Source organism: Gallus gallus, chromosome 27 (assembly GCF_016699485.2).
Source record: "Gallus gallus isolate bGalGal1 chromosome 27, bGalGal1.mat.broiler.GRCg7b, whole genome shotgun sequence".
Taxonomy (NCBI): Eukaryota; Metazoa; Chordata; class Aves; order Galliformes; family Phasianidae; genus Gallus; species Gallus gallus.
In genome coordinates, this window is record NC_052558.1 from 1,005,192 (window position 1) to 1,031,720 (window position 26,529).

Below are 26,529 nucleotides of genomic sequence, written 5' to 3' on the forward strand. Positions count from 1 at the left end.
GCGACACTCAGGCAGACTCAGAATGAGCATCGGAGCCCGAGCGGGTGAGTGGGGCTGTGCAGGGCTGCCGGGCCTTGGCACACATCAGGGGGTCCTGGTCTTTGTCCTTACATGGCCCTCAGCAGCTCTCTATCTCCATCTCTCTTATCTGGAATAATGTGCTTGTGTAATGGCAGCTTCTCAGAACTACATTTATTGATGCCAGTGCAGTAGGAGCCATGAGGAGATGAATTGCTCCTTGCTCTGCCAGGGCTGTCAGGAAGCAGGAGCTGCATGTTAACGGGGTGAGAACAGCTGCCTCATCCTCTCCTGCATCCTCTACGAGAGCAGTGGGTAGTTCTGTGCCTGTCACAGACAGGTGTCCCCACGCAGAGCGCCCTGTCAGTGCTGCCAGCTCCTGGGGAGGCACCTCCAGAGCCGGGATGGGGAGCTGGGCAGTGTCACAGTGCATCTCTGATCCACTAGCACAGCTGCCTGCCATCCATCCATGCCCCAGCCCTGAGGCATTCCGGTGCCGCCCTTCCCGAGGCTCCATCCCTGCTGCTGGGGATGCTCAGAGCCCTGCCCGGAGGTGCGATGAGTTTGCTCAGCCTCAGCTCGCCCTCCTTTGGCAGCCGGGGGGAAAAGAGGAAGGCCCCCAGCCGTCCCCGCTGCCCTCCCAGCCCCATGTACCTCCTTCCTTCCCTTCCTTACAAAAATATTATTAAAACGGAACCAACCCCAGCGCCGCGCAGCCGTGGGCTTTGGGACCCTGGAGCCGGGCTGCGGCAGAGGGCGGCAGGTGCCGGGGCTGCGGCGCGGGGCTGTGGGGGCACGGCGGCCGGTCGGGACCGGGGCGCAGCGGAGCCCTGCCCGCGGGGCGGGGGTGTAGGCGGGGGGAGGCGTTTGCGGCTCAATAACGCCCAGGAGAAGTTGCAAGCGGCGAAGAGAGACAGAGAAGGGGAAAAAACACCCCGACACTCATCCGCCCCATCCCTCCTGCAGCTCCGCTTCCTGCCCAGCCCAGCTCACTGCAGCGTGACCGCTCCGCTCCTCTCCATCCCCGGCACCCCGGGCACCCCGGGCCCGGCGGCAGCGCCATGGGCAACGCGGCCGGGGGCATGGAGGGGGCTGCGGCCCGAGAGAGCCGAGACCCCCGGGCTCCGGGCCCCGCCGCTGTCTCCGCCGCCGCCGCCACCCCAACGCGGCCGCCGCCGCCCGCCCGGCAGCCCATGCCCGCCGCGGACGAGCTGGAGGAGCGCTTCAGCCGCGTCCTGGTGAGTCCTGGAGAAGCCGCAGTCCTGCCCGGGCTTTTCTCTGCTTTTCCTCCCCCCCCTTCCCCCCCCCCCCCCCCCCCCGCCGCCTCTTTCCCATCCCCGCGGCGTGGGCCGTCTCCTCCCGTTGCTCACGGGGACTGCCAGCGGGATGCCCCGAGCTCCGCGCTGCCCGCTCCGGTGACGCTGTCCTCGGCCCCGGGGATGCTCTGCAGCCGCGGCGATGGGCCCGGAGCTGGCAGCGCGTAGCCAGCGAGCAGTGCCAGCCGTGCACGCTGCAGCGAGCCGGTGTTACAGAAATCAACCTGCCTCGCTCACCTCCCCTGCCCCTCTCCGGCACATCCCGACAGCTCTCTGCCTCTCCCCCTCCTCCTCTCTCCATCTCAGTGCTGGGGTGAGGGCTGGGCAGATCAGCCCCAGCCTCGCTGCATGATCTGGGGCAAATCGCCGGCTGTCCTGTGCCGTGGGGCGGTTCACCCTCCGCGTGCAGCCCCACAGCCCCATGCGGTGCTCGGGTAGGCAGAGAAGAAGGAGGTGAGCTGAGTGCCGGGCACCAGCAACGCTGGATTGAGCTGCTGGCCGCTTCTCTCTGTCCTTGGGAGGGGAAGGATGGCTGTGACCTTCGCTGTACAGCTGTGCTGGACGCGGTCCCCGTGCCTGTGCCTTCCCCCGCACGCAGCGATGTGGCCTTTTCCTCCCTCTGCAGCTCCGGAGCGCGGAGGCGAGAGCAGCTCGCCTCCCCTCTCTGCAAAGCCCCGCACGCCGGGGAGCTGGGACACGCTCTGAAGGTCGTGCTCCTGTGTCTCCTCACTCACCAAAAAGCTCCACGACAAAGTCAGATCGGCAATGCACCGAGAGCAGGGAAACATTTTCTGCTTTCGCGATTGCTGCTTTAATCCCCTTATCCCCTGCAGCGAGCCCATGCGCTCACCTGAACCCGTGCGGAGCAGCAGCCCGGCTCCGGCTGCCGGCACAGCTCCGGCGGCTGCCGTTACACAACGAGGGCCAGAGCAGCACCGGTGCTGTGACCTGAGATGCTCCACAGTGTGTGTGTGGCCCCGTGGCAGGCAGGACCCGCTGGCCCGGCCCAGCACAGATTATTTACAGGCTTTTCCGCCGTGCAGCAATTACTGGAGGATTACTGGGGACAGGCATCACAGCTGAAGTGTCTGCTTTGCCTGCAGACACAGGCTGTGACTCCTCTGCATCTGTTTTGGCTTGCTGTCGCTGCAGAGGGATCACAGCAAAGGGCTCTGCAACGTGGGGTCTGGGTGGTGCTCCTGGGCCCCCTGGGATGGGGCTTTGCTGTAACTTGCTGTGTGCCCACGGTGCCGTGTGTTGCTTTGGGTGCAGACTGCAGGATGAGGTTCAGATTGTGGCTGTGCCTGTAATGGCTCTGGGGTGACGCATGCGGTGCTTTCAGGAAGGGGATGGGGACCTTGAGGTGCTTCTGCTGCGATTGCGAGGCCTCAGGAAACGTCACTTTCCGCTGGTGAGATGGGGCCCAGGTGTACTCCAGGGGGCTCAAAGGCCTAAGCTGAGAAGTGATCAAAAAGGGCAAAGTGGAGATCCGAAGTCTCTCCCGAACCTCCTGGGTCCCAAGCAGGAGCCCTGGCCGGGAGTTACCGGGACGAGCACGCTGCTTTCAGCGACATGGGAACCAGGCTTCTTGTGAAACTGGGTGTCCCAATCTCTCTTCCTCCTTTCATAGAGGCTCCCTTCCCCCTCATTCCATCCCACTCAGGGCAGGGGGAGCAGCAGGACCCCCACAACACAGGCACCAAGGACCTTCAGCCATACCGACTGTATTTTTAATCACCTCTAGAAACTCATGGTGTTAATGGATTCACTTCCTTACTGCTAAGGGTGTGGGATTAGCAGTAAGGTGTGAAGTGGTATGCTGGTGATCCATCTGTGCTATTGCTGGGACACGATCTGGGTCCATCACACAGCCTTGGGGACAGCAGTGCCATAGCAGGGCTGCTGCATCCTGGTGTTGTGAGAGCACATCGGTGCAAACCAGTTTCTGGACAGGTATCCCAAACTGAGAGAGCTCCTGGGAAAAAGCCAGGCTGAAAGTCAGCCCAGGGCTGTCGGGCCAGCAGAGGGGTCCTGGGGGTCCCAACTGCCACCGTGTGCTCAGAAATGGGGAATTCTGTGTTAGTGCAGAAATTCTGGCTTGTTCCCAGCTAGGGCACCGTGACAGATGCTGCATTGGCGGAGGGATGGCAGGGCTGTTTCTGTGCCAAGCAATTTGGGACGTGCTGGTGTGGCTGTGGAGTTAGGGGATATGGGGACAGGAGGAGGAAGGAGTCAGTCTCCGGCTGCTGGGCCAGGGGCGTGCAGGTGCGTGTGTTCAGGGCAGTGTTGTTCTTTTCTTTTACATATCAAGAAGCAAACAAAGGTTCAGGGAGGGCTTAAATGAAGCAGTGAGATGAGGGTGTGGTGGAGGTGAGCCACAGCTGGGCTGCCTGAGCATCCAAAAATAGCTGTGAGGGCTCTGAGATGGGGACGGTGGTGGCCCTGCTGTGAGGTTTTGCTACTGAGCCGTGGCAGCTCCCTGCTCAGCTGGTCATGAGAGCTTTGCTTTGGCCCCTCTGGGGATCTGGAAGAGAGATCAGCCGCATCTGAAGGGGCAGAGACCTAAAAACTCTCTGAGCCCTCGAGGAGTCGGGTGGCAGATTCCCCCAGAGCCCTTGTTTAGCTGCTGGTATCACCTAAAAGCAGCAAACGCTCTGCAAAATCAGGACAGCCTGTAGGGCAGGGATGGAAACAGGGAGACCTCAAAAACTTCACATTGCTGAAGAATCATCGTGTGCTGCAGGGCCCTGCGTGGCCGGGAGCCACTGGTGTGCGTTTGCAGTTGTCCTGGGGAACCAGCAAACGTCACCCTGCAGATGTTTGCAGATGTACCGTTGGCCGGAGCGCGGCGCTGAGGTCGGTCACAGTGAGCCCCAGCTGCAGCCGTGCCGTGTGCCGGGGGATCTCACCCAGGAAAGGAAAATGATGCCCTGCTTCCTGCTGGATTTGTCCCCAGTCTGGTCTCTGTACAGCGCAGCAGCACGCGGGATGGTGCCATGCTGTCAGGGCTCCTGTGCAGCTCTGCTGATGTCCCCAGCATCCCCATGGAGGGATGGTTGCCCGCACAGCCTGGTGATGGGAAGGAAGCCTGTGTTTACGTATCTGGCTCAGGCCCTGGCTGAATCCGGAGGGCATCCCAATATGGGGATCCCCCCTCCATGCTGGCGCTGGGTGGGCGCTCGGTGGGGAGGTGAGAGTGGCTGACGAGTCTCATTTCCCTGCCGTGTGCTCAGAGCAGCTTCTGCTTGTGCTTAAAATAGAGCCGGGAGCAGCAGGCGGCAGGGAGGCTTTGGCCGCAGCTGCACAGTAGCAGTGCCTGTCCCTTAGCAACTCCTTACCGTCCCTTGAGGTGAGCTCTGGCCCCTGGTGGGGTGCTGCCTGCTTCCCTGCCAGCTTTTCCCTCTGACACCTGGTAAGTTTGGGACCTGGCCATGGCTGGCTCCAGGAACTACCTCGCAGGGTGAGGTGCTCCTGGGAGTGCTGCCCAGCCCTGATTGCTGCGTGCTGGGGTTTGGGAGAGCCCGGGCTGCCCCGGTACCTGGCACTGAGCCTTGGGAAGAGGCTGTGGCCTCAGTGCCGTGTCAGTGTAGCAAGGAGAGATGTGCTTGCTGGAATGAGATGGTGCTGATGCTTGCCACTGGGGGACAATGTAGGAAGTCCTGTGCCACAGAGAAAGCATGCTCCAAGCCCTGCCTAGCAGAAGCATCACCTTCACAGCATCACCACAAGGGTTGGAGCATCCTGGGACTGGCACATCCCATTGGCTGCCAGCCCATCCTCCTGCTGTCATCGCTCTTCCCTGTGGCCTTGAGCTGGGGTGCTGTCCTGTGCCTGCTGCCCGGCATCTGGGCCTTCACACTGGGCTGGGAGCAGCTTCCCATTGCTATTGTGTGGCTCTGCATCTGCCGTGTGGCCTGACGCTGCTGCACACATAGATCTGCACGTGAGCCTCCAGCTCTCAACCCCACACACTGCCTCTCTCCCCCCAGCCCCGTGCAGGTCGGGAAACCACAGAAGACGCCTCAGCAGCTCAGCCGTGATCCCTAAGCAACGGGCGTCTTGTCTCAGTCGGGGTTTCACTCGAGCCGTCCGGGCAGCCAACCAGCAACGGCAGCACTGTGCGTGTTTTGCAGAGCAAACACTTCCGTGGTGGATGCTGTTCATTTTCTCTCTGAGTGCAGAGACTGGCCCTGCTTGAAGGCTGCTCAGGGTGTGGAATAAAAAGGGAGTGCCTGACACCCAGAACCCCTCATCCTGCCCAGCAGGGTTGCTCTGCATGGCCTCATGGTGCTGTTGTACAACCAGAAGTCCTTTTCATAGTTGGAAATGTTGTAGGTGCTGCTTTGCCTCCCCCTGTCTGGTTTCAGGTGCAGGGTAAGTCTCTGCATAGCCCTGCAGCAAGTCCTCCCCCTGCTGGCTTTGGCTGTGGTGAGGGTCCCAGCCAGCCACCTCCTGCCAGGGCATTGCTGAGGTGTCACTGCAGGCGCTGGAGATGTTGGGCCCCTGAGGGATGCTTGGTGGCATCTGTTCAGGCTGTCAGGAGCATGGCAGGCAGCGGTGCTGCTCAGCAGCTGTGTCTGCCCTTGTGGGCTGTGTGGCCTGCTGTGGGTGCACCCCATGGCACAGCGGGATGGAGACGGGCTTGACAGTGGAGTGCTGGGTGGAATGAGGGTACCAGTCTGGGATGAGTTGCTGGGGTAAGTCCCCTTGTCCCCTCCAGCTGCTTTTATTTAACATCTTTATTAATGATGTTGATTGATATTAATGATGTTAATGATGTTGATGATTGAGTGTACCCTCAGTAAGTTTTCAGACAACACCAAGTTGGGAGGGAGTGTTGATCTGTCTGAGGGGAGAAGGGCACTACGGAGGGACCTGGATAGACTGGATCGATGGGCCAAGGTTAATGGCATGAGTTTCAATAGGGCCAAGTGTCGGGTCCTGCATTTTGGTTACAACAACCCCAGGCAACCCTACAGGCTTGGGGAGGAGTAGCTGGAAAGCTGCCTGATGGAAAGGGACCTTGGTGTGCTGATGGACAGTGGGCTGAATATGAGCCAGCAGTGTGCCCAGGTGGCCAAGAAGGTCAATGGCATCCTGGCTTGGATCAGGAATGGTGTGGTGAGCAGCACTAGGGAAGTCATCCTGCCCTGTGCTCAGCACTGGTGAGGCCTCATCTCCAGCTCTGTGTTCAGTTATGGGCACCTCAGTACAGAAGGGATATGGAGGTGCTGGAGAAGGTCCAAAGAAGGGCAACAAGGCTGGGGAAGGGCTTGGAGAATATGGCCTACGAGGAGAGACTGAAGGAACTGGGGCTGTTTGGTCTGGGGTAAAGGAGGCTGAGGGGAGACCTTATTGCTCTCTTCCAGGACCTGAAAGGTGATTGCAGCAGAGCGGGATTGGTCTCTTCCCACTGCTGACAGGTGATAGGACGAGGGGAAATAGCCTCAAGTTGCACCAGAGGAGGTTTAGGTTGGATATCAGGAAACACTTCTTTACTGAAAGGGTTGTTAAGCACTGGAATGGGCTCCCCAGGGAGGTGGTTGAGTCACCATTGCTGGATGTGTTTAAAAACTGTCTGGATGTGGTGCTCAGGGCCATGATTTAGAGGAGGGTTGTTAGAGTTAGGGTAATATGGTTAGGTTGTGGTTGGACTTGATGATCTTTAAAGTCTTTTCCAATCCTTGTCACCCAAGGAGAAGCACTGAATCCTGCCTTTACCACCTGTGAGGTCTCCTTGCATCACATCTCCCACTCTGCCCCACGCCTCCAGTGGTACCAGGGCCCCCAGCAGGAAGTGAGAACCAGCTTCTCTGTGCTCCTGGCTGACGCCACGGACCACAGCAGAGTGTCCTGGGTGGGAGGCCACTTCCTTCCCCTGCACCACGTGCCTTCGTGGGGAAGGCATCCACCACCCTGTTTGTAACCCAGACAGTGCCACATCCTGCCCCCAGGCCCAGCCCTGCTGTGTGAGGAAGGGGCTGTGCCCTTGCTGGGGACAGCAAGGCTTGGTGGCAGATCCCAAGTGTGGCCACCTCTGTAGGGACATCTCTGCCATCCCACTCTTCCTGCATTGCTGGGGCAGAAAGCCCATGCAAGGCCCTGTCCCACCAGTGAGGCTTGTTCCTGGCTTTTCAGAGCTCCACAGCTGGTACAATCAGGCCATGCTGGTTTAATTTTTAGATTGTCTTGCAAGAAGCCAGGATTTGCACTTGGTGATCTGTGTGGGTCCCTTCCAACTCAGGACATTCTATGTTCAGACTTTGGAACAGCCCAGTGCAGAGTGCAAAGCTTATAGATGTGCTGTGGGCTTGGGTCTGCAGGGTCCCATCTGTTCACACAGGCAGGGCCATGTGAGAATAGGACTCCTCAGCAGAAGGGGCCCTGGGGGTGTCACTCACCCATGGCGGGTCCTGTGCAGCAACCTGGGATGTGTCACTGCCTTGCCTGTCCCAGGGCCCATCCGGCCACTCCAATGCAGCCCAGCAGGCTCTCGGTGAGGCTGTTCGTGGCCTTGCAGCATAATTTTGGTGTTAGTGCTGAGCTCACCCGCTGTGGACAGGTGGGAGGGAGCAGCCGGCTCCAGGCAGCCCGGCCAAATCCAGCCAAACACCGGCTCAACGTGGTGGCCTGGAGCTCCAGGCATCTCGGTGACCGTGGCTTCGGCCTCTGTGCAGGCTCCTTCCTGCCCCCATTGCCCTGGTTTGGTTTGTTGCAAAAGCAGCCCAACAGGTTGTTGGTGGGAGGTGGGCGCTGAGGTTTCCGCTCCTGCCTGGCGTGTTGGCACTTCTCTTTCATGGGCTCCTCTGTGGCTGCCTGCATCCCTCTCTGCTCAGCTCAAATCCTGGCCAAACCCTTGTGGGATTCCCCAGGGATGTGGGTGTCCCAAGGGCTGCGCCCACTGGTGACTACACCTCATATCCCGGCGCTGGGGAACCCCAAAACTGGAGGTTAAGGTGACTCAACAGGGTTGGATCTGTGCACTGTCTCCATGTGCCGTCGCTCTGTCTTGCCAGGCCGTGGCTTTTCTAGGCTCTGTTCCTGCTTTTCTTGGGGCTGAACCTCCAAGAGATTGCTCTTTTGGGAAATCAAATCTCAAACCTTTTAAACTCAGGGCATGTGTGCTGTGCCGGAGGCGCAGTGGGGGGCTCCCCCGAGGCTCTGCAGGTCACCCCGCGATGTCTGCACACCCCAGGGGTGTGCCTGCAGGGCACACTTTGGTGCCTTGCAGGCAGGAGCTGAGCCTGGGGTGTCCCAGGGCCCCCAGACATGGCGAGGAGCAGTTTCGGTGGCTGCCTCTTGCCATTTGGGGAGCGGAAACCACGTCACGTCCTGCTCAGGAGGCTGTGGTGGTGGAGAGGCTGATGGGTGGGGAGGCGGCGCGGCTGAGTTGTGCAATGCTGGCACGAAGGGACGTGGTGACATGCAGCACCCTGCCCTCAGATCGTGTCCACAAATAAACACTGATTTCACCATCTGGGCCTGTTGTGTGCCTGCAGTCAGGGCTCAGGGCTCTCCATCATTCTCAGCCCATTGGGGCTCAGCTGCATTCCCAGCCTGGGTCACCATTCAAGGTGGTGGTGCTGCTGGACTGAGGGATCCGGGCTGGCTGAGGCTGGGAGTTTTGCGCCCTTGTGATGTGGAGGAGTGACTTCAGTTTTCCTCCCAGCATCCCCTGTCCTCCAGCTCCTGTGCCCTCTGCAGTGGGGATCCCAGACACCCTTGGACAGGGACATTGCTGATGGGTCTGTGATGCCTGATGGTGACACGATCACATCCTGGGGACAGCAATGTCCCCATGGTCCCACTGGCAAACAGAGACACTGGGTGCTGAGTGAATGGGGAGCACCACGTGCCCAGAGGGGACTCTGGGGACAGCTGTGCCCCTGACACCTGTCTCCCCACAGAGCTCCATGAACCTGCCCCCAGACAAGATGAAGCTGCTCAGCCAGTATGACAATGAGAAGAAGTGGGAGCTTGTCTGTGACCAGGTGAGGTCTGAGTGCCGTGTGGCACCTTGCTGGCCCTGCTCCTGGCCCTGTCCCCAAATGCCACTCACGGTTGGTGGCTGCTGGTACATGAGGCTGGAGCAGTGAATCCAAGTGCTGGCATCCATCTCCATTAGTGAGACAGCAGCTTATTAACCTGATTAAACATTTATAGGCGGCCATCTGCAGTACAGGGGGTGGGTGGCTGCTGTGCTTCTGGGCAGCACTGGGAGCTGGGATATTTCCCCATGCTGCATGCAGATGTCCTGGCTTCAGCCTCTCTATGTGGTTTGTAGGAGCGTTTCCAGGTGAAAAACCCACCGTCTGCCTACATCCAGAAGCTGAAGAGCTACTTGGACACGGGTGGTGTGAGCAGGAAGGTGAGGGCTGCCTTGCACCTTATGAGTCTGCCCTTGTTCCTCTGTGCTGGTCATCAGCCTAGTGACCATTTGGCTGTCCCTATTCCCCCAGTTCAAGCGGCGAGTGCAGGAGTCGACACAGGTGCTCCGGGAGCTGGAGATTTCCTTGAGGACCAACTACATTGGGTAAGGAGCGGTGATCAGGGGGTCCTTGGCATCACTGAGGCAGAGGCTCATGTGCTGATGGCTTCTGGCTATGGGGGTGACAGTTGTGATGTGGAGGCACAGGTGGAGGCTGGTGGCCTCATCCTGCCTGTCTGGGAGGACTCTGATGAGAGGATGGAGGTGCTGAGGCAGCAGCCAGCTGTGCTCTGACTGCTGCAGAACCCAGTTCCCATTTTGGCCGTGCTAGTTTGTTGCCACCCATGGGTCCCAAGTAGGACCGTGCCCCCCACACTGTGTGCCCTGGTCCCTTGTGGTATGAGGGTTGCCTGTGTTCTTATCTGGGCATGGGGACCCGCTGCCCAAGGCTGGGGTGTTCCATAGGGGTGGTGGCAGAGCCCATGGACTGTGTCCCTTGCAGATCAGGCATTGGGGCTTTGTGTGACACCCACCTGTCTTGGAGAGGTGGCACATGGTGGTGCCATGTCCCCTACATGTCCTAACCTTACGGCTGGGGACATCTCGCCAGGGTGTGCCTTGGTGCCTTCCCCACCCCAGGGAGGCTCTGCTGGGGATGTGGAAGGGGATGTGGGAGAAAGAGAAGGGTTGGCATACCCCACTAACCCCTCTTCTTTCCAGCTGGGTCCAGGAGTTTCTCAATGAGGAGAACAAGGGGCTGGACGTGCTGCTCGAGTACCTCGCCTTTGCCCAGTGCTCTGTCGCGTACGTCCCCACTGCCACTGGCATTCTGGGTGCCCCTTTTCCCCTAATCCCCTGCCCTGATGCTCCGTCAGTGGGCTGGGGTCAGTTTCCTGTCGGGCTCAGAGGGGCTGGGTGGGCTTGGGGGGCTCTGAGCAGCCCACGTTCACAGCCCTGGATGTCCCCATGTGTCTGCTGGCATTGAGGTTTCTCCTTGCCCATCTGTCCCTGTCCCCACATGGGCCACCAGGTATGACATGGAGAGCACTGAGAACGGCAGCCCGGGCTCTGAAAAGGGCAAAGCCCTGGAGCGGTCAGTTGAGGACCTGAGCAAAAGCAACTCCTCATCTCCCACACACGGCATCTCCAAAGTGCGGCACCTCACTGTCAGGTAACATGTGGCACCCCAGCCGGACCCCACTCTGCCTCGCTGCCCCCTGGCCCTGCCATGCTGTGCTGTGCTGGCTCAGAGAGGGGCTCAGCAGGGAGATGCAGTCCTGGTCCTCAAAATGGATTCCCATCACTGTGGGGGGGACTGGGGAGGGAAAAAGCCACGTGTGCTCCCAGCAGTGGATAAACCCTGCTGGGAGCCAGGGCAGAAGCACGGTTGGATCCATTCTCAGCGCTGCCCCCTGCTGCGGGATGCCCTGGCCAAAGGCAGGATTGGGGTGATCTGTGAATGAGCAAAATCAGAGCTGCTTGAGATTTGGGGGAGCAAATCCCCAACCCACTGCTTCATTGGACATGGGAGGGTTTAAAAACAGTGAGGGTCTGAACATGACCAGGCCTGTGCTCTCTGAGCGGGCCCTGCCGGCTGGCAGCTCTTGCTTGCTAACCCTGCAGCCCTCTTCTAACCCCGCTCTTCTCTTGCACGCTGCCGGGGGATTGTGTTCACGGTAGGTGACGGGGCCAGGGTGCTGGTGTGGCAGATGCCCCACTGGGGCTGTGCAGATCCCCCTGACTCGCTGCTGGCTCTGGCATGGGGACAGTCCCTGCAGTTGTCCCCAGTAGACAGGGCGGTCTGAGGGGACACCGAGCTGTGGCCACCCCCGGAAGGGCGACAGCTGCCGTAGAGTGGCTGGGGGCTCCCTCAGGACCGCAGGGCCTCTCACCACCTGCCAGCACCTCCGGAGGAGCCGGTGTGTCCCCATCCCCAGGGACAGGTCAGGAGCGATGGCTCGGATGTGGCACCCGCGGGGTCCCAGCCCTTTGTCACCCACCATGCCTCAGCCTGGTCACAGGCGTAGAAGGGCAGCACTTTGGTGCTTGATGCCAGCCCCTGCGAGCGGCAGCAGCCGCCCTGCTTGCCTCCCACCTGTGTTCCTCTGGCCCCCAGCACTGTGCCCCAGCCATCCTGTGGGCCGCGCGGGAGCCCTGTTTCTCCCTCCTGTCCTGCAGGCTCTAACGTGCCTCCAGCTGCTGCCTCTCGAACCATCACATCCACACCCTCCTCCACCACGTCCACCCCAGCGTCCCCTGCAGCGCCCCGGGCAGCGATGGGGACAGTTGCCCCAGGTCACCTGGCAGCTCCTATTCGCCCCGGTGAGCCTCCAAGACTGCCCATGCACGAGGGGCACCTGGCTTTCCTGCCACCTCAGTCCCACCACGGCCCACCCCTGGTGCCAAGAGTCCCTTGGGCTTGCAGATGGAGATGGCCACTGAGCCAGACATGGGGGATCCCTCCTTTCAGGATGCAGCTGGCTTGGTCTCTGGGTTTCTGCTGCTGGCTGGTGAGCCCAGGGCCACCAAGGCCACTGCCTGACCCCTTTGCCCGCCCGCCCCCGCGCTGCCCCTGCCCTGCTTGCGCTGCGCCCCACAGGTGCCCCCAGGTGCCCCCTGCTCAGATGCCTTCTTGCCCAGCAGGCTTAACCCCTCGCACAGCAGGAAGGCACTGAGGAATTCCCGCATCGTCAACCAGAAGGATGATGTCCATGTCTGCATCATGTGTCTCCGTGCCATCATGAACTACCAGGTGAGCACCGGTAGCATCCTCAGGGTTCCCTGAGGGATCGCCAAAAGCTTCTAGCCCCTGTGCTGCCCTCTTCAGGGCATTGGCATGGAGCGAGGAGGAGGAGTACGCATCCACTGTCCTCAGGCAATAATGGCATAGGGATACCCAGCCTTTGCACTCACATGTCCTCACTCAGCCACCTGTACAGTGGGACCATGGCAGGGACATGTCACGGGATCCCAGGGTGTCCTTGGGGTGGGCCAGAGGATGCCTGACCTCATTCATAACCCTTTTCCCCCTAGTCTGGCTTCAGCCTGGTGATGAACCACCCAGCCTGTGTCAATGAGATCACCCTGAGCCTCAACAACAGGAATGCCAGGTAGGATCTGTCCCCTGTCCCCTGTCTGCTCACGCACCCCACAGCCCTGGTTCATGCCCTTTGTCCCTGCAGGACGAAGGCGCTCGTGCTGGAGCTGCTGGCCGCTGTCTGCCTGGTCCGAGGTGGCCATGACATTATCCTCGCTGCCTTTGACAACTTCAAGGAGGTGAGTCTCCAGCAGGAATAGAATGTCCCCGTGATGACACCTGTGCTTGTGCCTCAGTTTCCTTTTGTGCAGCAGAGCCCTGCCCCATTGGAACACCCTAGATCCTAAAAATTCCCATCTCCTAACTCATTTGAGGCCACTTGAACTGTTGGGATTGATGTCCCCATGCCAACACTTGTCTCCAGGGCCATGTCCCAGCTGGACCATGGCACTGAGCAGCACCCAGCAGGGCTGGGCTCTCCTTGCCAGTGGGCACCTGCTGTCCTGACACCCCCAGCATTGCCCACTCTGGCCCTGCCTTTCCCAGCCCTCAGCCCCTGCTCCCACCCCAGGTCTGTGGCGAGAGGAACCGCTTTGAGAAACTGATGGAGTATTTCCGAAACGAGGACAGCAACATCGACTTCATGGTGAGTGGTTCACAAGGCAGGGGACCCACAGCCTGGGGACCCGCAGCCTCCTGCCTTGGGGACAGCTCCTGTGGGCCCACCAGGCCTCTTGGCTGTGTCTCCAGCTGTGGGGCTGTCCCCAGTGTGCTACGTCCCCAGGAGCTGTTGGTCCCTCCCCAGGGTCCCAAGGGCTGTCAGATGGCTGTGCTGTCCCCAGGGCATTGTGTTTCCGAGGCAGCATGCCATTCTGTGCATGAGGGCCGCTGAGCCACCACGGTGTCCTCAGACCATTGTGTCCCCAAGGGCTGCTGAGCAGCTGGCTTTCCCAGCTCCCCAGGGCAGGGAAGCCACCACAGGCAACTGTGTCCCCAGGGCCACCGTGCTGTGCCCAGGGCTGTGCTGAGCCTGCTCCCATCCCACAGGTCGCCTGCATGCAGTTCATCAACATCGTGGTGCACTCGGTGGAGAACATGAACTTCCGTGTCTTCCTGCAGTACGAGTTCACCCACCTGGGGCTCGATCAGTACCTGGAGGTGGGTTGGGGCTTCCCTGAGCCCCTCTGCGGTCCTGGCGGTGGGATGGGGGTGGGTGGACGCTGTGGTTGTCACCGGCCGTGACGGTGCCTCTGTCTGTCCCACGGCAGAGCCTGCGTCTCACCGAGAGCGACAAGCTGCAGGTACAGATCCAAGCCTACCTGGACAACGTCTTTGATGTGGGGGCCATGCTGGAGGACTCAGAGACCAAGACGGCCGTGCTGGAGCACATGGAGGAGCTGGAGGAGCACGTCAGCCAGGTGGGACGTGGGCGCGTGGGCCGGAGTTGCTGACGCAAACCCCGCTCGGGGCGGGTGGCGGCCGCGGCTGAGCGACAGTGCCTCATCCCCCACAGCTGACAGAGAAGCTGCAGGATGCGGAGAACGACTCCATGGCCAAGATAGCGGAGCTGGAGAAGCAGCTGAGCCAGGCGCGGCGGGAGCTGGAGGCGCTGCGGGTGAGCGCCCATGGGTGCTGCGGTGCTGCCGTGCACGGGGAGCCTCGTTTGGGGGGCGAGAGGGACATCGGTGACACGCTGGGTTTTATCTCTGCTGCAGGAGCAGCTCAGCCCGCCGCGGCCGCCCAGCCCGCCGACCCCACAGCCGCAGGACTGCTACCGGCTGGCGCTGGAGCGGCGGCTGGCGGAGCTGGAGGAGAAGGGGTTAGTGCAGATCCTGCGTGGGCCCGATGGAGACGTCGCCATCGAAATTGTCCCCGTCGTCATAGAAACTACAGCAGCCCCCGTGGTTACCGGAGAGGCCACCGCCACCAGCACAGGTACCATGGGTGCAGGGAAATGGCAGCCGCCTGCCGTGTCCCCGGTGTCCCCTTCACGTTTGGGACAGGTGGCACAGAGGAGGGGTGGCAGTGTGTTTGGGGCACAGCAAAGGACACTGAGACAGGGGGTGCAGGGATGTGCCCAGGGATCACCCGGTGGCAGTGGGATCTTGGCAGTGGCCCTGTGTCCTGTAGTGTTGACTCACCCACTTCTTTCTGTTTGCAGATACTCCAGCTCCAGCTCCTGCCCCAGCACCCACTGCCCCACCGCCACCCCCACCACCACCCCCACCCCCACCTCCACCCCCCCCGCCGCTGCCTGGGGCTGAGCCTGGGCCCCCTGTGCCCCCCGCTCCCCCACTGCCCACGGGCATCACGCCCCCCCCAGCCCCTCCACTGCCAGGTGCCCAGGTACCCCCACCACCCCCGCCGCTCCCTGGGGGCCCGGAGGGCTCTGTGCCACCCCCACCACCACCCCCACCGCTTGGTGGGCAGCCCCACGCTGGGCCAGGTGCCCCCCCCACTACCAACGGTTCAGGTGAGTTGGGCCTGGGCATGTTGGGATGTTTCTGTGAGCATGCTGGGGTGGGGCTTGGCCCCCCAGTACCACTGCCCTGCTCTCGCCCCACAGTGAAGGTGAAGAAGCCGATCCAGACCAAGTTCCGCATGCCTGTCTTTAACTGGGTTGCACTGAAGCCGAGCCAGATCGATGGCACCGTCTTCACTGAGCTCAATGATGAGAAAGTGCTGCAGGTGAGGCCACATGGGCACGGGGGTTTGGGAGCAGGGGGCTCAGTATGGCTGGCACCCAAGTCCTTGCCGCAGCCGCACTGCCGTTACCCCCGCCTTCGTCACCCATGCACCCGCATTGCGGCCGTGCTGGCTTTGAACCCAGGCCCACGTGGCACCCATCTGTGTCACTGCCTCACGGGGCTGCAGCCTCAGGGGAGATGGAGGTCAGCACGATGGAGGGAAGCAACATGGGATCTGCCCTGTCATCTTCCTGTCACCCCCTCCTTGTCTCCTGTCTCCATCTTCATCCTCTCATTCTGCCTACATCTTCTTCCTCATCTTCATCCTCTGCCTTCTTCCCACTCCCCTCACTTTGTCCTCTTACCCCCTCATTATTCCATCCTTGTCCTCTTGTCCTGTCCTTGTCCTGACTCCATCCCCACCATCCATCCTCATTCTCTTCTCCGTCCCACTTATCCTGTTGCAGTCCTCTGGCCACAGCCCCGTCCCCTGTGTCCCACCGCAGCCCCCAGCAATGCCCTCAGCCCTGTGTCCCCATAGGAGCTGGACATGAGTGACTTTGAGGAGCAGTTCAAGACCAAAGCGCAGGGCCCTGGCCTGGACATCAGTGCCCTAAAGGTGAAGGCCACACAGAAAGCCCCCAGCAAGGTGACACTCATGGAGTCCAACAGGGCCAAGAACCTGGCCATCACACTCCGCAAGGGCGGCCGCAGCATCCAGGACATCTGCACGGCCATTGAGACGTGAGTGTCCCCTCCTCGGTGGGATGAGGTCACACGGAGTGCTTGGGGTGGCATGGAGTGATGGGGATGGCACCGCTTGTTGTGCTGCAGGTACGACCAGCAGGCGCTGAGCCTCGACTTCCTGGAGCTGCTGCTGCGCTTCCTGCCCACCGAGTACGAGCGGACGCTCATCGGGAAGTTCGAGCGGGAGCAGCAGCCGCTGGAGGAGCTCTCGGAGGAGGACCAGTTCATGATCCGCTTCAGCAGGATCCCGCGCCTGGCCGAGCGCATGAACGTCATGATCTTCCTGGGCAACTTCAGCGACACCGCCCAGCTGCTCATGCCGGTGTGTGGGGCTGCGGGCGGCGCTGGGGGGGCTGCGAGGAGGCGGCATCCTGCAGGGAGACTCACGCGCTTCCCCTCCACCCACAGCAACTCAATGCCATCATCGCCGCCTCCATGTCCCTCAAGTCCTCCAGCAAGCTGCGCAACATCCTCGAGGTGAGGGGCGTGAGGGGCAGCCCCGATGGGGGATGCTGGGGGCATGGGGGGCTGCTGGGGTGTGATGCCGACCTGCCTGGGGTGTCTCCTCAGATCGTCCTGGCCTTTGGGAACTACATGAACAGCAGCAAGCGTGGGGCAGCCTACGGCTTCCGCCTGCAGAGCCTCGATGCGGTACGTTGGGTGCAGGTCTGGTGTGGGCAGGCAGTGTCACTGCATGGGGGCACACCGTGGGAGCAGAGGGATGCAGTGACCTGCTGTGGGTGGGGGGGATATTGGAGGCAGCCGTGGGGTTTGGAGCATGTGTGGAGATGGAAGGGTGTGTGTGCACAGAGGGACATGGGAACCAGCTATGGGGAAGGAGGGAGGGCTGCCCCGAGCAGGGGGCAGTGGGGCAGTGGGATGCAGGGCAGGGCTGACATTGCTCTCTCCCAGCTGCTGGAGATGAAATCAACAGACCGTAAGCAGACACTGCTGCATTACTTGGTGCGGGTGATCACGGAGAAGTACCCCGAGCTGACCGGCTTCCACACCGAGCTGCATTTCCTTGACAAGGCGGGCACAGGTAGCACCTGTGGGCATGGGGCTGGGGGCCATGGTGGGTACAGCCCCCACCTGGGGACCGACTGAGCCCGTCCTGATCCTGGAGCTGGTTGCTGACTGCCTTCCCCGCAGTGTCCCTGGACGGCGTGTTGCAGGACGTGCGGAGCCTGCAACAGGGCATGGAGCTCACCCGCAAGGAGTTCATGCGGCAGGACGACAGCCTTGTGCTCAAGGAGTTCCTCAAGGCCAACACGGAGCTGATGGAGAAGCTGCAGGCTGACAGCAAAACTGCTAAGGTGGGTGTCGGGCCTCCAGCCCTGTGAGGGGGTACTCCGGGGTGCTCTCTGCTCACACCTGTGCCCCATGGGGGAGGCTGTGGGAGGGCTGCTGCCAGCTCCCAGCCCCCAGATCTCTGCCTCTGCCCACAGGAGGCCTATGAGTCAGCCGTGGAATACTTCGGGGAGAACCCCAAGACCAGTCCCCCCACTACTTTCTTCCCCATGTTCATGCGCTTCATCAGAGCCTACAAGGTAGGAGGGGATGGGGGTGTCCTGTTCCTGGGGGTTGGGAAGGAACGAAGCCACGAGTGAAGGTGGGGGCTCACCGGACCCTAGCACTCGGAGCCGTCCTTTGGGGCAGCTGCAGATCGCAGCTCCCTGCAGGCACTGGGCTGGGCTGTTGGGGACCACCAAGGAGAGGGAGGAGGGCACTGCGCTCCCCCAGCCCCGCAGCAGCCCCCAGCTCAGCAGGCCCTCCCTATGCCTCTCCCCAGAAAGCAGAGCAGGACATCGAGCTGTGGAAGAAACAAGAGGCTGCGGCCAAGGAGGCAGAGTCCAGCCAACCTGGCAGTGGGGAGCAGCTTGACCTGAAGGTACCTGGTGCTGGGACAGGGCCCCGCAGCACCGCTGCCCCAGCAAACCCCACGCAGCCACAGCCAGGAGGCAGCAGCCCGGATCTGTCTGCCCTCGTGGGGCGGCCTTGCTGCACCCAGAGCACACTGCCTCTGGGAGAGAGCAAAAGGCTTCTTCCAGCTGGGCTGGGGGAGATGGGTAGCATGGGGATGCACTGCTCACTCTGCTGTCCCCTCTGCAGTCACCATTCCAGAAAGCCAAGCGGCAGCAGATGGACATGATTGCTGAGCTGAAGAAGAAGCAGATGGTGAAGGAGCCACTCATTTATGAAGGCAAAGACGGGGCCATCGAGGACATTATTTCAGGTGAGCGGCCGGGCGTCCCCCCTGCAGCCACGCCTGGGGCTCAGGCCGTGCCAGCACAGGGCCCTTGGGGCAGGACATCGGGTGGGGCCATGGCTCATCACACAGTGACGTTCTGGGCCGGGCCCCCAGCTCTGCTGTCTCAGTGGCACCGCAGGGACAGCCTCGGGGATATGGGGGTGTCAGCAAGGAGCAGAGGGCCCTCGAGCACAGTGCAGAGCCCAGACCCACCTGCAGCACCTTCCTGTCGCACGCAGCGAGGCTGCCGACCTCTCTGCCCTGTCTCACAGCTCTTCCTCCTCTTCTGCTCCTTCTTCCTTCCCTCCTTCCTCCTCCTCGCTGTCTCTGGATTGCTGTGCTCAGCTCTGAAAACTGTTCCTTTCACGGCCCGGACGGGCAAGCGCTCGTCCCGGCTCTTCTGCGATGTGAGCTTCAGCGAGGAGAGTCCCCTGTAGTGGCTGCCTGTAGGTAATGGGGCGGGGGCTGCGGGTAGGGGGCTGCAGCACGGCGGACCTCCAGCGCCGGGCACAGGCAGGGCTGGGGAGTGGGGCACACACACCGCTTGTTCCTGGCTCCTCTCCTTCCACCTGTGTGCTGCTGGTTGTGCTTCCGAGCAGCCTCGTACCTGGGGCGTGAGGGAAGGTTCCGTCAGTGGGCGCTGCTGGGGCAGGCAGGACACGGCAGGCTGCGGCTCACTGCCGCTCCGCACTTTCTCCCGCTGCAGATCTGCGGAACAACCCGTACCGGCGCGCAGATAAGGGCCGCGGCAGCGCCAAGAAGCGGGCGGTGGGGCAGAGCCTGCAGGCCACGCCGGACATCTCGCTGTGAGGGGCACCGGGGCGTGGGGTGGGGAGCGGTGCCCACTCAGCGCCGGCCGCCCCACTGCCCCGCACACCTTTGGGTCGGCCGCAGGGCTGCCCCAGTGCTTGCTTAGTGACCCTGCTGAGCTCTTCTCCCAGGGGGAAGTGGGGAGCGCTGGGAGCCCCTGCCCAGAGCTGCTGCATCGCACTCCAGGCCTCGGGGGCAGCCCCGCACACCGCCGTTCCCCTTCAGCTTGCTGGTGCCTTTGACCTCCTGCCGCTGGAGAGAAGGAGGGCCGCCAGCCGGGGCCGCAGTGCTGCTGGTGCCCCTCTCATCCCCGCGGAGCCCTCGGACACCGCGTTCTCCTCTGCTGCAGAGCTGGGCGGGCACCGGCTGCGCCTCCTCTCCAGCACGGAGCTGCTGCAAACATCCCACCCTGGGCACGAGTCCCAGGAGCTGGCAGGGGTGCTATTTTACACTCACTTTCTACGTCTTCCTTAACATCTCTGTGCTGAGGGAGCAGGGCCTGGCGCTCTCATGGGTTCTCACCGGGTGAGCAGCGCCGGCCCACGGCACCCAGCCCTGCTGCTGCTGCTGCTCACAGCCATGCCCCACACCGCTCAGCTGCCCTCCGCTCCCTTCCCCACTGCCGCCCCACGGCTGCTGCCCACATCCTGGCTCCCCAGGAAAGCCGCAGGCAGCGCAGCTCCCCGCTGTAACTACGCTGCTCAGCACCACGCACCGCTCCGAGGGAGGGATGGGAAATGAATGTGTAACTTATAAATGCCTTTAAGCCAGAAATGTAAAACATTAACTGCTCATTTGTATACATTATTATTTTTATATACCGAGGGCCTGTTAAAGCAGAACTGGTAATAAACCGACCCCGAGGGTGAAGCGGTGTCTGCGGGACGGGCTGAGCTGTGCTGGGAGTGCTGCCGCGCTCCGTCACACCACGCCGGCCGCAGCACCCCCTCCTCGCTCTCTGGGACAGCACACCAATGACAGTCAGTAGTCTGCCTTTCTTTTCTTTATACCCAGCTTTTATTTTTTTTCCCCTCGGTGAAGCTGCAGGTGAAACATTGGTTTCCAGAAACGGCAGCTTGATAAAGTGTCACACGTGCTGTAGAACCAGCGCTGCCCTCAGCCCCGGCCCCGCGCTGCTGTGCCAAAGCGGGTTTTCCAAGGGCTGCAGGAAGGATCTATGTGACAGAAGCACCGTGTGCTGCTGCTCTGCTGAGGTCGGGCCTACAGCCTGACTGTGTTCTCATGCACGGCTCAGGCAGACGTTAGCAGTTAGCATGGATAACAAAAACCTTCCCTGAGCGTCAGCACTGCGCGGCCCTCCTGGAAGTGGCATTTTTCAGCCTGCCACAGCAAAACCAGCCACAGCAACAGGAAGGCGGGCCGGCAGCAGGAGAGAAGAGAGCCCACAGGGCAGGCAGCACAGCCTTAAAGCCACACGGATCAGCCCTGCCCGCTGCTTTGTGCCAGGGGCTGCTGCAGAACAGCGCAGGGTTTGGAGGAAAGGAGCAGGATGGAAGGGTGGCGATGCTGTGTGGGGACAGGAGGACGCCCACATCCCCCCATCCCAGCTTCGCACCGGACTGCTGTGCACCCGCAGCCCTCAGAGCGGCGTTAATGCTGTAGGTGAAGTGTAAAGCTCTGCAGTCTGTGCCGGGAAATGCGTCATGTTTTAGTGGGATACTTCCTCCAGTGGCTGCGGTTCAGAACAGCTGGGAGCCCATTTCAGACAGTGGATTAAGTGCTTCAGAACAAAAAAGTGCTATAAGAAATTATACCCACAGTGGGGACGGGTTTAAGTTTTCTTCAAGAGTTCCACTTTCCTACAGCATGACAGCTGTACGGTTCTGGTTAAGGACAACACTGCCATGTGTGGTGGGAGCCAAAGAGAGTGGTTGTGGGGCACTGCTCCTCAGAGCAGAAGTCCAGAGCTGAACTTTTTTGAGCTGTTTTAAGTGGATTTCCCTTCGACATCCCTGCCTCGCTGTGTCTCCCGGACGGCCTGGATTGGGCAGGGCCCACCTGTGACCAAAGGGAGAGCAGCTGCTGCCCAGCCAAATTCAACACACACAGTTTCAATATACTACAAAAAAGAAATACACAAATCAGTAAAAAAGGTCACCAGAAATTAAGGCACAAAGCGCCCATCTGCTGGCCCAGTCCGTGCCACACTGAGCGGCGCTCCGAGTGGGTGAGGAGGGGCTGAAGCAGGGCCAAATCCACAGCTGAACGTGGGATTGAGAGGAGATGGAATCTGGCAGCAGAATGCAGTTTGTCTGAGCTGTCCTCCTCTGCCCCATCCCCTGCAGGGGAGCTGTGGGGCTGCAGGACGTGGCGCTGCCTGCCCAGGCCGTGCTCCTCTGGCCCCAGCTCCTACGGCAGGAGGAGATATGAAGATGAGAGCTGCAACCAAATCTCTTTCTGGAAACAAAGCTCTTTTGTGATTCAGGAAGGAAACGTCTGTGTGGAAGGTGAAACCCAGAACCCAGGCAGTTACTGCTGTGTCTTCCCCGTGCGAAAGGCTCGAGGCAGAGATGCTGCCACTCAAAGCCTGCAGCCACGTTCTGGCTTTCCTCCAGCTTGGAAGACATCAGCCTGCTCCCCTGGGCACCGACAGCTGCTCTGAAGACACTCGGCCTCTTTCCAGCCCAGGAACAACTGGCTTCCCTTGGCTGAGCAATGGGAGCTCTCATCCAGTCTCCACGTTCTCCTGAAAAGCACAATCGCATTCCTCTGAAGAGCAGAAATTTCCACCTTCCATTCTCAAGCTCAATCTAACACACCCAAAACAAGCACTGCCCACTGTTCTGGGGAACATCTACACTTCAGGACACGTCCTGAACGGGGCCGGAACAGCAGCAAGGTGAGAGCACCGTGCTGAGCCGCTATCCTACTTCAGCACCAGACTCCAGCGCGTGGTGCTCCATGGCAGGGGTGCTCAGAAGCTTTTGCAATTCCACATTTCAGCAAGGTAAAAACCTCTCGAACAGGAGTGGCCTCACGGCCTGTTCTCCAGCTGGCCGTGTTTGACTCTCCACGCCCAGCTGACGCTGCAGTCCGGGGCCAGGGTGCACTGCAGCTCAATCCCCGAGTCGGGGACTTCCATGTCGTAGTGAACGGGGTGGCCTTCCTTCGTCACCAGGCTGAAGGCGGGGACTGGTATCTGTGGAGCAGAGCAAACAGAGCTGAGCAGCACGCTGAGCCCCACTCAGAACATAACATCCCTCAGCAAAGCATCGCAGCCCCGGGAACGCTGCAGCAGAGAGGTGCTGTTGAAGATGGAGCTCAACTACGATGCGTGCAACAGTTGGCAGTGGTTGTCATTCAGAAAATACCTTTTCCTATCAACAAGCACTGAAATTATTTTACTAAGTGCATCGTTAGGGTCCCTGTGCAGACTCCTGGTTCACCGTTTTAAAGCATTAGGAGGCAGTAGGATAGAAGGAATGGATTAAATGAAAGACTGCGATAGCTCCGACCCTGTGCCTCACCTGGCTGCTTATCCCAGTGGCAATGTCTCCCACCTTTGTCCTGTGGAAATCCCTGATATGTAAATTTTCTCCGCTTAGCAACTGGATCTGGATTTTCACTCCTGAAACACAAGAGAAGTCCTCAGCTCCTGCACACAGAAACACTAACGAGGCACGGCCGTCAGAGGCGCTTCCTTCTGTCATCAGGGATTTTGTTCAGGTAGGTCCTGGCACAAAGGATTGCTGGAGACAAAGGTGACTCACAGAGCAGAGCTGGGCTTAGCAAGAAAGCAGCTGAAGACATGCTCATTTGCACAACATGCCCTCAGGATTGCTCTGTAGAAACAGATGGTTAGGCAGCACCTATTCCTGCACATGGCAGCTGCATGAGGTATAAAGCTGAATCAGCCTCAGTGGGTTCGGGAGCATCTGTGGCCTTTAGTTGGCTATACAGACTCGAGTGCCCCCCGCCCACCTGCAGGGAGCAGACGTGGCCCCGTGACAGCCCGGTCCCTGACAACACAGCATCTGAGGGCTGAGGAGGGCCCAGGGACACCACCAGGCAGTGAGAAAGCTGTATGCAACTGCCTGTGCTGACTTCAGGAGGAGGGACTCACCATTGAAGCAGCTGGGGGTGTCCGTGTGGCGGCTGCGGCTCAGCACGTTGTTCCAACTGAAGCTCTGTCCGTCTGTCTGGCTGTTCCAGGAATGGATGCCGGAGCTCAGGGTGTCCCGCAGGCTGAGGGAAGCCTTCATGGAGTTCTGCAGGAGGAAGTGTGGGGCCATCAGAGGCTCTCAAAGAAACGGAGCTCCCGTGGGACGGCAAGCATGGGAACAGCCCCAGGGGAAACAAAGCAGAAATCCGTCGGGGTGGGCCTTGAGTTATTCAGCACTCACCCACCAGCCAGGAAGGATAGACAGCAGCACTGTGCAGATGTAAACAGCTATTTTCAATAGTCAAACTCTTCGGCTGAAGAGTTGGATGGGAAAAAAAGGGGTTTTCACCACACCCACAGCACAATAAAGCATCAGATAAATCTAATTTCATTAAGAGATAGAGAACACACAGGAAAAACAGCAGCTGCACTGCTTAGAAGAGCCTGCGTTATCTGAGAGTCAGGGGAGGTCAGTGTGACAACAGCAGCGTGTTGGTAAGCACCCACCGAGCACCAGGTCAGCTGCTGGGGGTTGGTGTTGTGCAAAGGAAACAGAGGAGCACAGAGCTGTGTCCCACAGTGCACTGCTTGGCCTTGGAAACGATGACCAAAGGGCGTACAGTCGAATCACGCCCATCCCTGGCTCAGTAAGGCTTACTCAGGTGGGTTTTTTTACTGGTATTCCCTACCTTGCACACCGCAGGGTTAAAGCAAACTGAACTAATTAAGCTTGGCATTAAGTAGACTGTAGCATTGGTAAGGGTAGGTTAGCAGAGCCTGGCCCCCACTGCTGCTCACCTTCTCACTGGCATCTGACACAAATGGGCTGTCAATGCTGAGACACGAAAGCATTTGTTCCTGCTCTTCCAGTGAGTATGGCTGAGAAAGGCTGTTCAGAAACAGCTCTGCAAGCAGACAGGAAGAGAAAACATTTCCAGTGATTCCTTTCATTCCTTCCGGCTCCAATCCCAAACACTACAATTAACACCCAAAGTATCTTCAGCACTACAGAGCTAACACTGACACCAGTGTATGTAGAACACCTGACACAGCTCCTCTGGGATGTAGCAGCTATTGCTGCTGCGATGAGAACTGAGCCAGGACGGACAGGCCGAGCTGAGTGCCACGGCGTGCTCCATACCTATTTCCAGCTGCTGGAGCTCTTGTTCAGAAATGGTGGTTGCTCTCTCCGTATGGCTGCAGCTCTTTAAGGGGAGGGGAGTGGAGGAGAGAGGAGGAGGATCCCAGATCCTGGACAGCTCCCTGCTCGCATTCCAGCGGGTTCCCTCGCGCTGCTGCGCTCTCTCCAGGGCCGGCGGTGGCGCAGGGCCGGCACAGCAGCCTCCCGCTGCCGGTTCTGGGTCAGGAGTGGCCGAAGCTGGGCTCACTGCGGGGGGCAGGGATGTCTGCGGGTTGTTCTCTTGGTGCAACACCAAACGCCTGGGCTCTCTGTATTCGCCTCTCCAGGGGCTTGTCACACCTCCCACTGCAAAACAACACACAAATGCTGTCATATACAGGCAAAGGCTTCCTGTCACTGCATGAGTTTCTGAACTGTCTCTTGCTGCAAAACGCCCAGCTTTTCCAGAAGACAAAACCAGACAAAGCCCACAAGCTCTTGGTGCGCTGCAGCAGGACTGACAGAAATTATGGGTTGTCTCAGAGGGAAGGGAGGGCCACAAGCACGAGTTACAGGCAAGGATGCTGCAGCTCTGCCCCCAGCTTTGATGCACAGCAGGCTCCAGGCAGCGGACACACTGAACCCAGTGCACACCTTCACAAGCGTGTGTGAAGCACAGCATCATCTGCTTCAAGCAGACAAGGAAAAGTGACAGCGCACAGGAAATCACAGTGTATTTGGGGTCCCTTTGGGGTAATCTCAGTAGAAGTGATGCAGGGAAAAGCTCTCAACCCAAAATGCACACCAGTGCTGAAGTGCGATACACTGAGCAGAAAGCAGAATGCATTGCAAAATGCACTACTATGTCCCCGAGGAACAGTGACACGAGTGCTGAGTGCCCACTGTGCCAGCGTGGAAGACAAGCCAGAGGTGTGGCACACTGCTACCTTCTTGCAGCGCAGTGCTGGCCTTGGTCCTCAGCTCAGATGCAGACGCCCTCTGCACGGGCTCCTTCTCCAGACCCATTTTAATGATCTCAGCAGTGAGGGGGTTGCAGGAAGGTGGAATTTCCCTCAGAGGAGGCGGCTCCTTCGCGATCTGTGCAGCAAACAGGAAGTGAAAGAGGTTAAACCAGAGAGGCTTCATTTGATTGCAAAAAAAGGTTCTTCCCATCCTGAAAGCTCTCCCAACTGTAACGACAGCATTACACGATGGATCTGAGCAGTAATTTGCCTACAGCTGAGCAGCTGGAGGTCACAACTGAGCCACGAGCACAATAGGAAAGAAACAGCCCCGGTCCGTGTAACATGCAGTAGTTTGCAGGAGTGAGAAATGCCCACTCTGTAGCACAGCTGCTGTCATCTCAGAGAGCTCCTGGCAGGACTGCTGTGTGGCTGCGCTGAGATATTACAGGCCGAAGTACCTTTTACTGGAGATCGGAGTGGCTTACCTTCAGACAGAGGGGATGGTTGTAATACTGCGTCCAGGGGTGGCACCCGTTCAGCATGTGCAGCATCATGCAGCAGCTGCTCCACACGTCCACCTTGGAGTCGCAGCGCTTCCCCAGGACCACCTCTGGAGCCATGTGTGTCTCCGTGCCGGGCACATAGTTCCCTATCAACATCGAAATGAGAGCTCACTGAGTGCCAACCGGACAGACATCCCACTGCTGGGAAGCTGAGGCAGCCTCCCTGGCTCTTCAGTTAAATGAGAGAGGAGTCAGCTTCACCCCACAGCAGCATCCAAAGCTGCCAACAGGCCTCACCCACTGGAATATGTATTAATTTGCCCTTCCCAGTGCACATGGGAGGGGAACTATAACCCTCCATTGGTGAACACAGCATTAGGAAACACGTCCTTTTCTTTCACCATTCCACTGCCCAGAAACCAGGGAGGAATTCTGCCTTTGGTGGAGGTTGGGATTCTGCCCTGGCTGTTTAATGAGTTTACAGGAACAACCAGTTAGATATTAAAGTTTGCACCTGGTTTCTC

The 26,529-nt window shown here is 59.8% G+C and overlaps 2 protein-coding genes across 11 annotated transcripts in view; one reads left to right on the forward strand and one right to left on the reverse strand.

Annotated features, from left to right (window-relative positions):
• FMNL1 (formin like 1) lies at nt 1–20,274 on the forward strand. 3 transcript variants are annotated; one of them, XM_040653398.2, is made up of 28 exons: nt 1–44; nt 985–1,256; nt 9,242–9,325; nt 9,619–9,702; nt 9,794–9,867; nt 10,483–10,566; nt 10,793–10,933; nt 11,959–12,084; nt 12,406–12,514; nt 12,796–12,872; nt 12,945–13,038; nt 13,371–13,445; nt 13,847–13,957; nt 14,068–14,217; nt 14,313–14,414; nt 14,515–14,734; nt 14,961–15,272; nt 15,366–15,487; nt 16,028–16,230; nt 16,321–16,555; nt 16,642–16,710; nt 16,804–16,884; nt 17,146–17,275; nt 17,386–17,549; nt 17,682–17,783; nt 18,026–18,124; nt 18,346–18,469; nt 19,191–20,274. In XM_040653398.2, the coding sequence occupies exons 1-28, from the start codon at nt 23–25 to the stop codon at nt 19,292–19,294; spliced, it is 3,570 nt and encodes a 1,189-aa protein (XP_040509332.2). In that variant the 5' UTR covers nt 1–22; the 3' UTR covers nt 19,295–20,274. The 3 variants fall into 3 exon arrangements, with proteins under 3 accessions (XP_040509332.2, XP_040509333.2, XP_015154769.3); XM_015299283.3 differs by lacking the exons at nt 1–44; nt 11,959–12,084 and adding exons at nt 562–781; nt 18,830–18,930 and having other exon boundaries at nt 19,191–19,320; XM_040653399.2 differs by lacking the exon at nt 11,959–12,084 and having other exon boundaries at nt 1–781.
• Nucleotides 20,086–26,529, reverse strand: part of MAP3K14 (mitogen-activated protein kinase kinase kinase 14) — a 17,261-nt gene continuing 10,817 nt past the window's right edge. For 6 of the 8 annotated variants that reach the window (XM_015299228.4, XM_046904346.1, XM_040653161.2 and 3 more), the window contains 7 exons: nt 25,988–26,151; nt 25,485–25,635; nt 24,559–24,903; nt 24,216–24,322; nt 23,379–23,523; nt 22,783–22,883; nt 20,289–22,454 (listed from right to left, as the gene is read on the reverse strand). In XM_015299228.4, coding sequence (XP_015154714.2) covers nt 22,290–22,454; nt 22,783–22,883; nt 23,379–23,523; nt 24,216–24,322; nt 24,559–24,903; nt 25,485–25,635; nt 25,988–26,151 — 1,178 coding nt within the window. In that variant the 3' untranslated portion in view covers nt 20,289–22,289. Of the gene's footprint in view, nt 22,884–23,378; nt 23,524–24,215; nt 24,323–24,558; nt 24,904–25,484; nt 25,636–25,987; nt 26,152–26,529 lie in introns of all 8 variants that reach the window. The other 2 variants (NM_001397364.1, NM_001030927.2) reach the window with 2 other exon arrangements.

What these genes read in the sequence shown, in the direction of transcription:
- FMNL1 (XM_040653399.2), top strand. Translation starts at nt 550, where the DNA reads ATGCTCAGAGCCCTGCCCGGAGGTGCGATGAGTTTGCTCAGCCTCAGC. An exon ending in GGGAGCTTGTCTGTGACCAG is followed by an intron (nt 9,326 to 9,618) that starts GTGAGGTCTGAG and finishes TGTGGTTTGTAG; the next exon opens with GAGCGTTTCCAGGTGAAAAA. An exon ending in TTTGCCCAGTGCTCTGTCGC is followed by an intron (nt 10,567 to 10,792) that starts GTACGTCCCCAC and finishes ATGGGCCACCAG; the next exon opens with GTATGACATGGAGAGCACTG.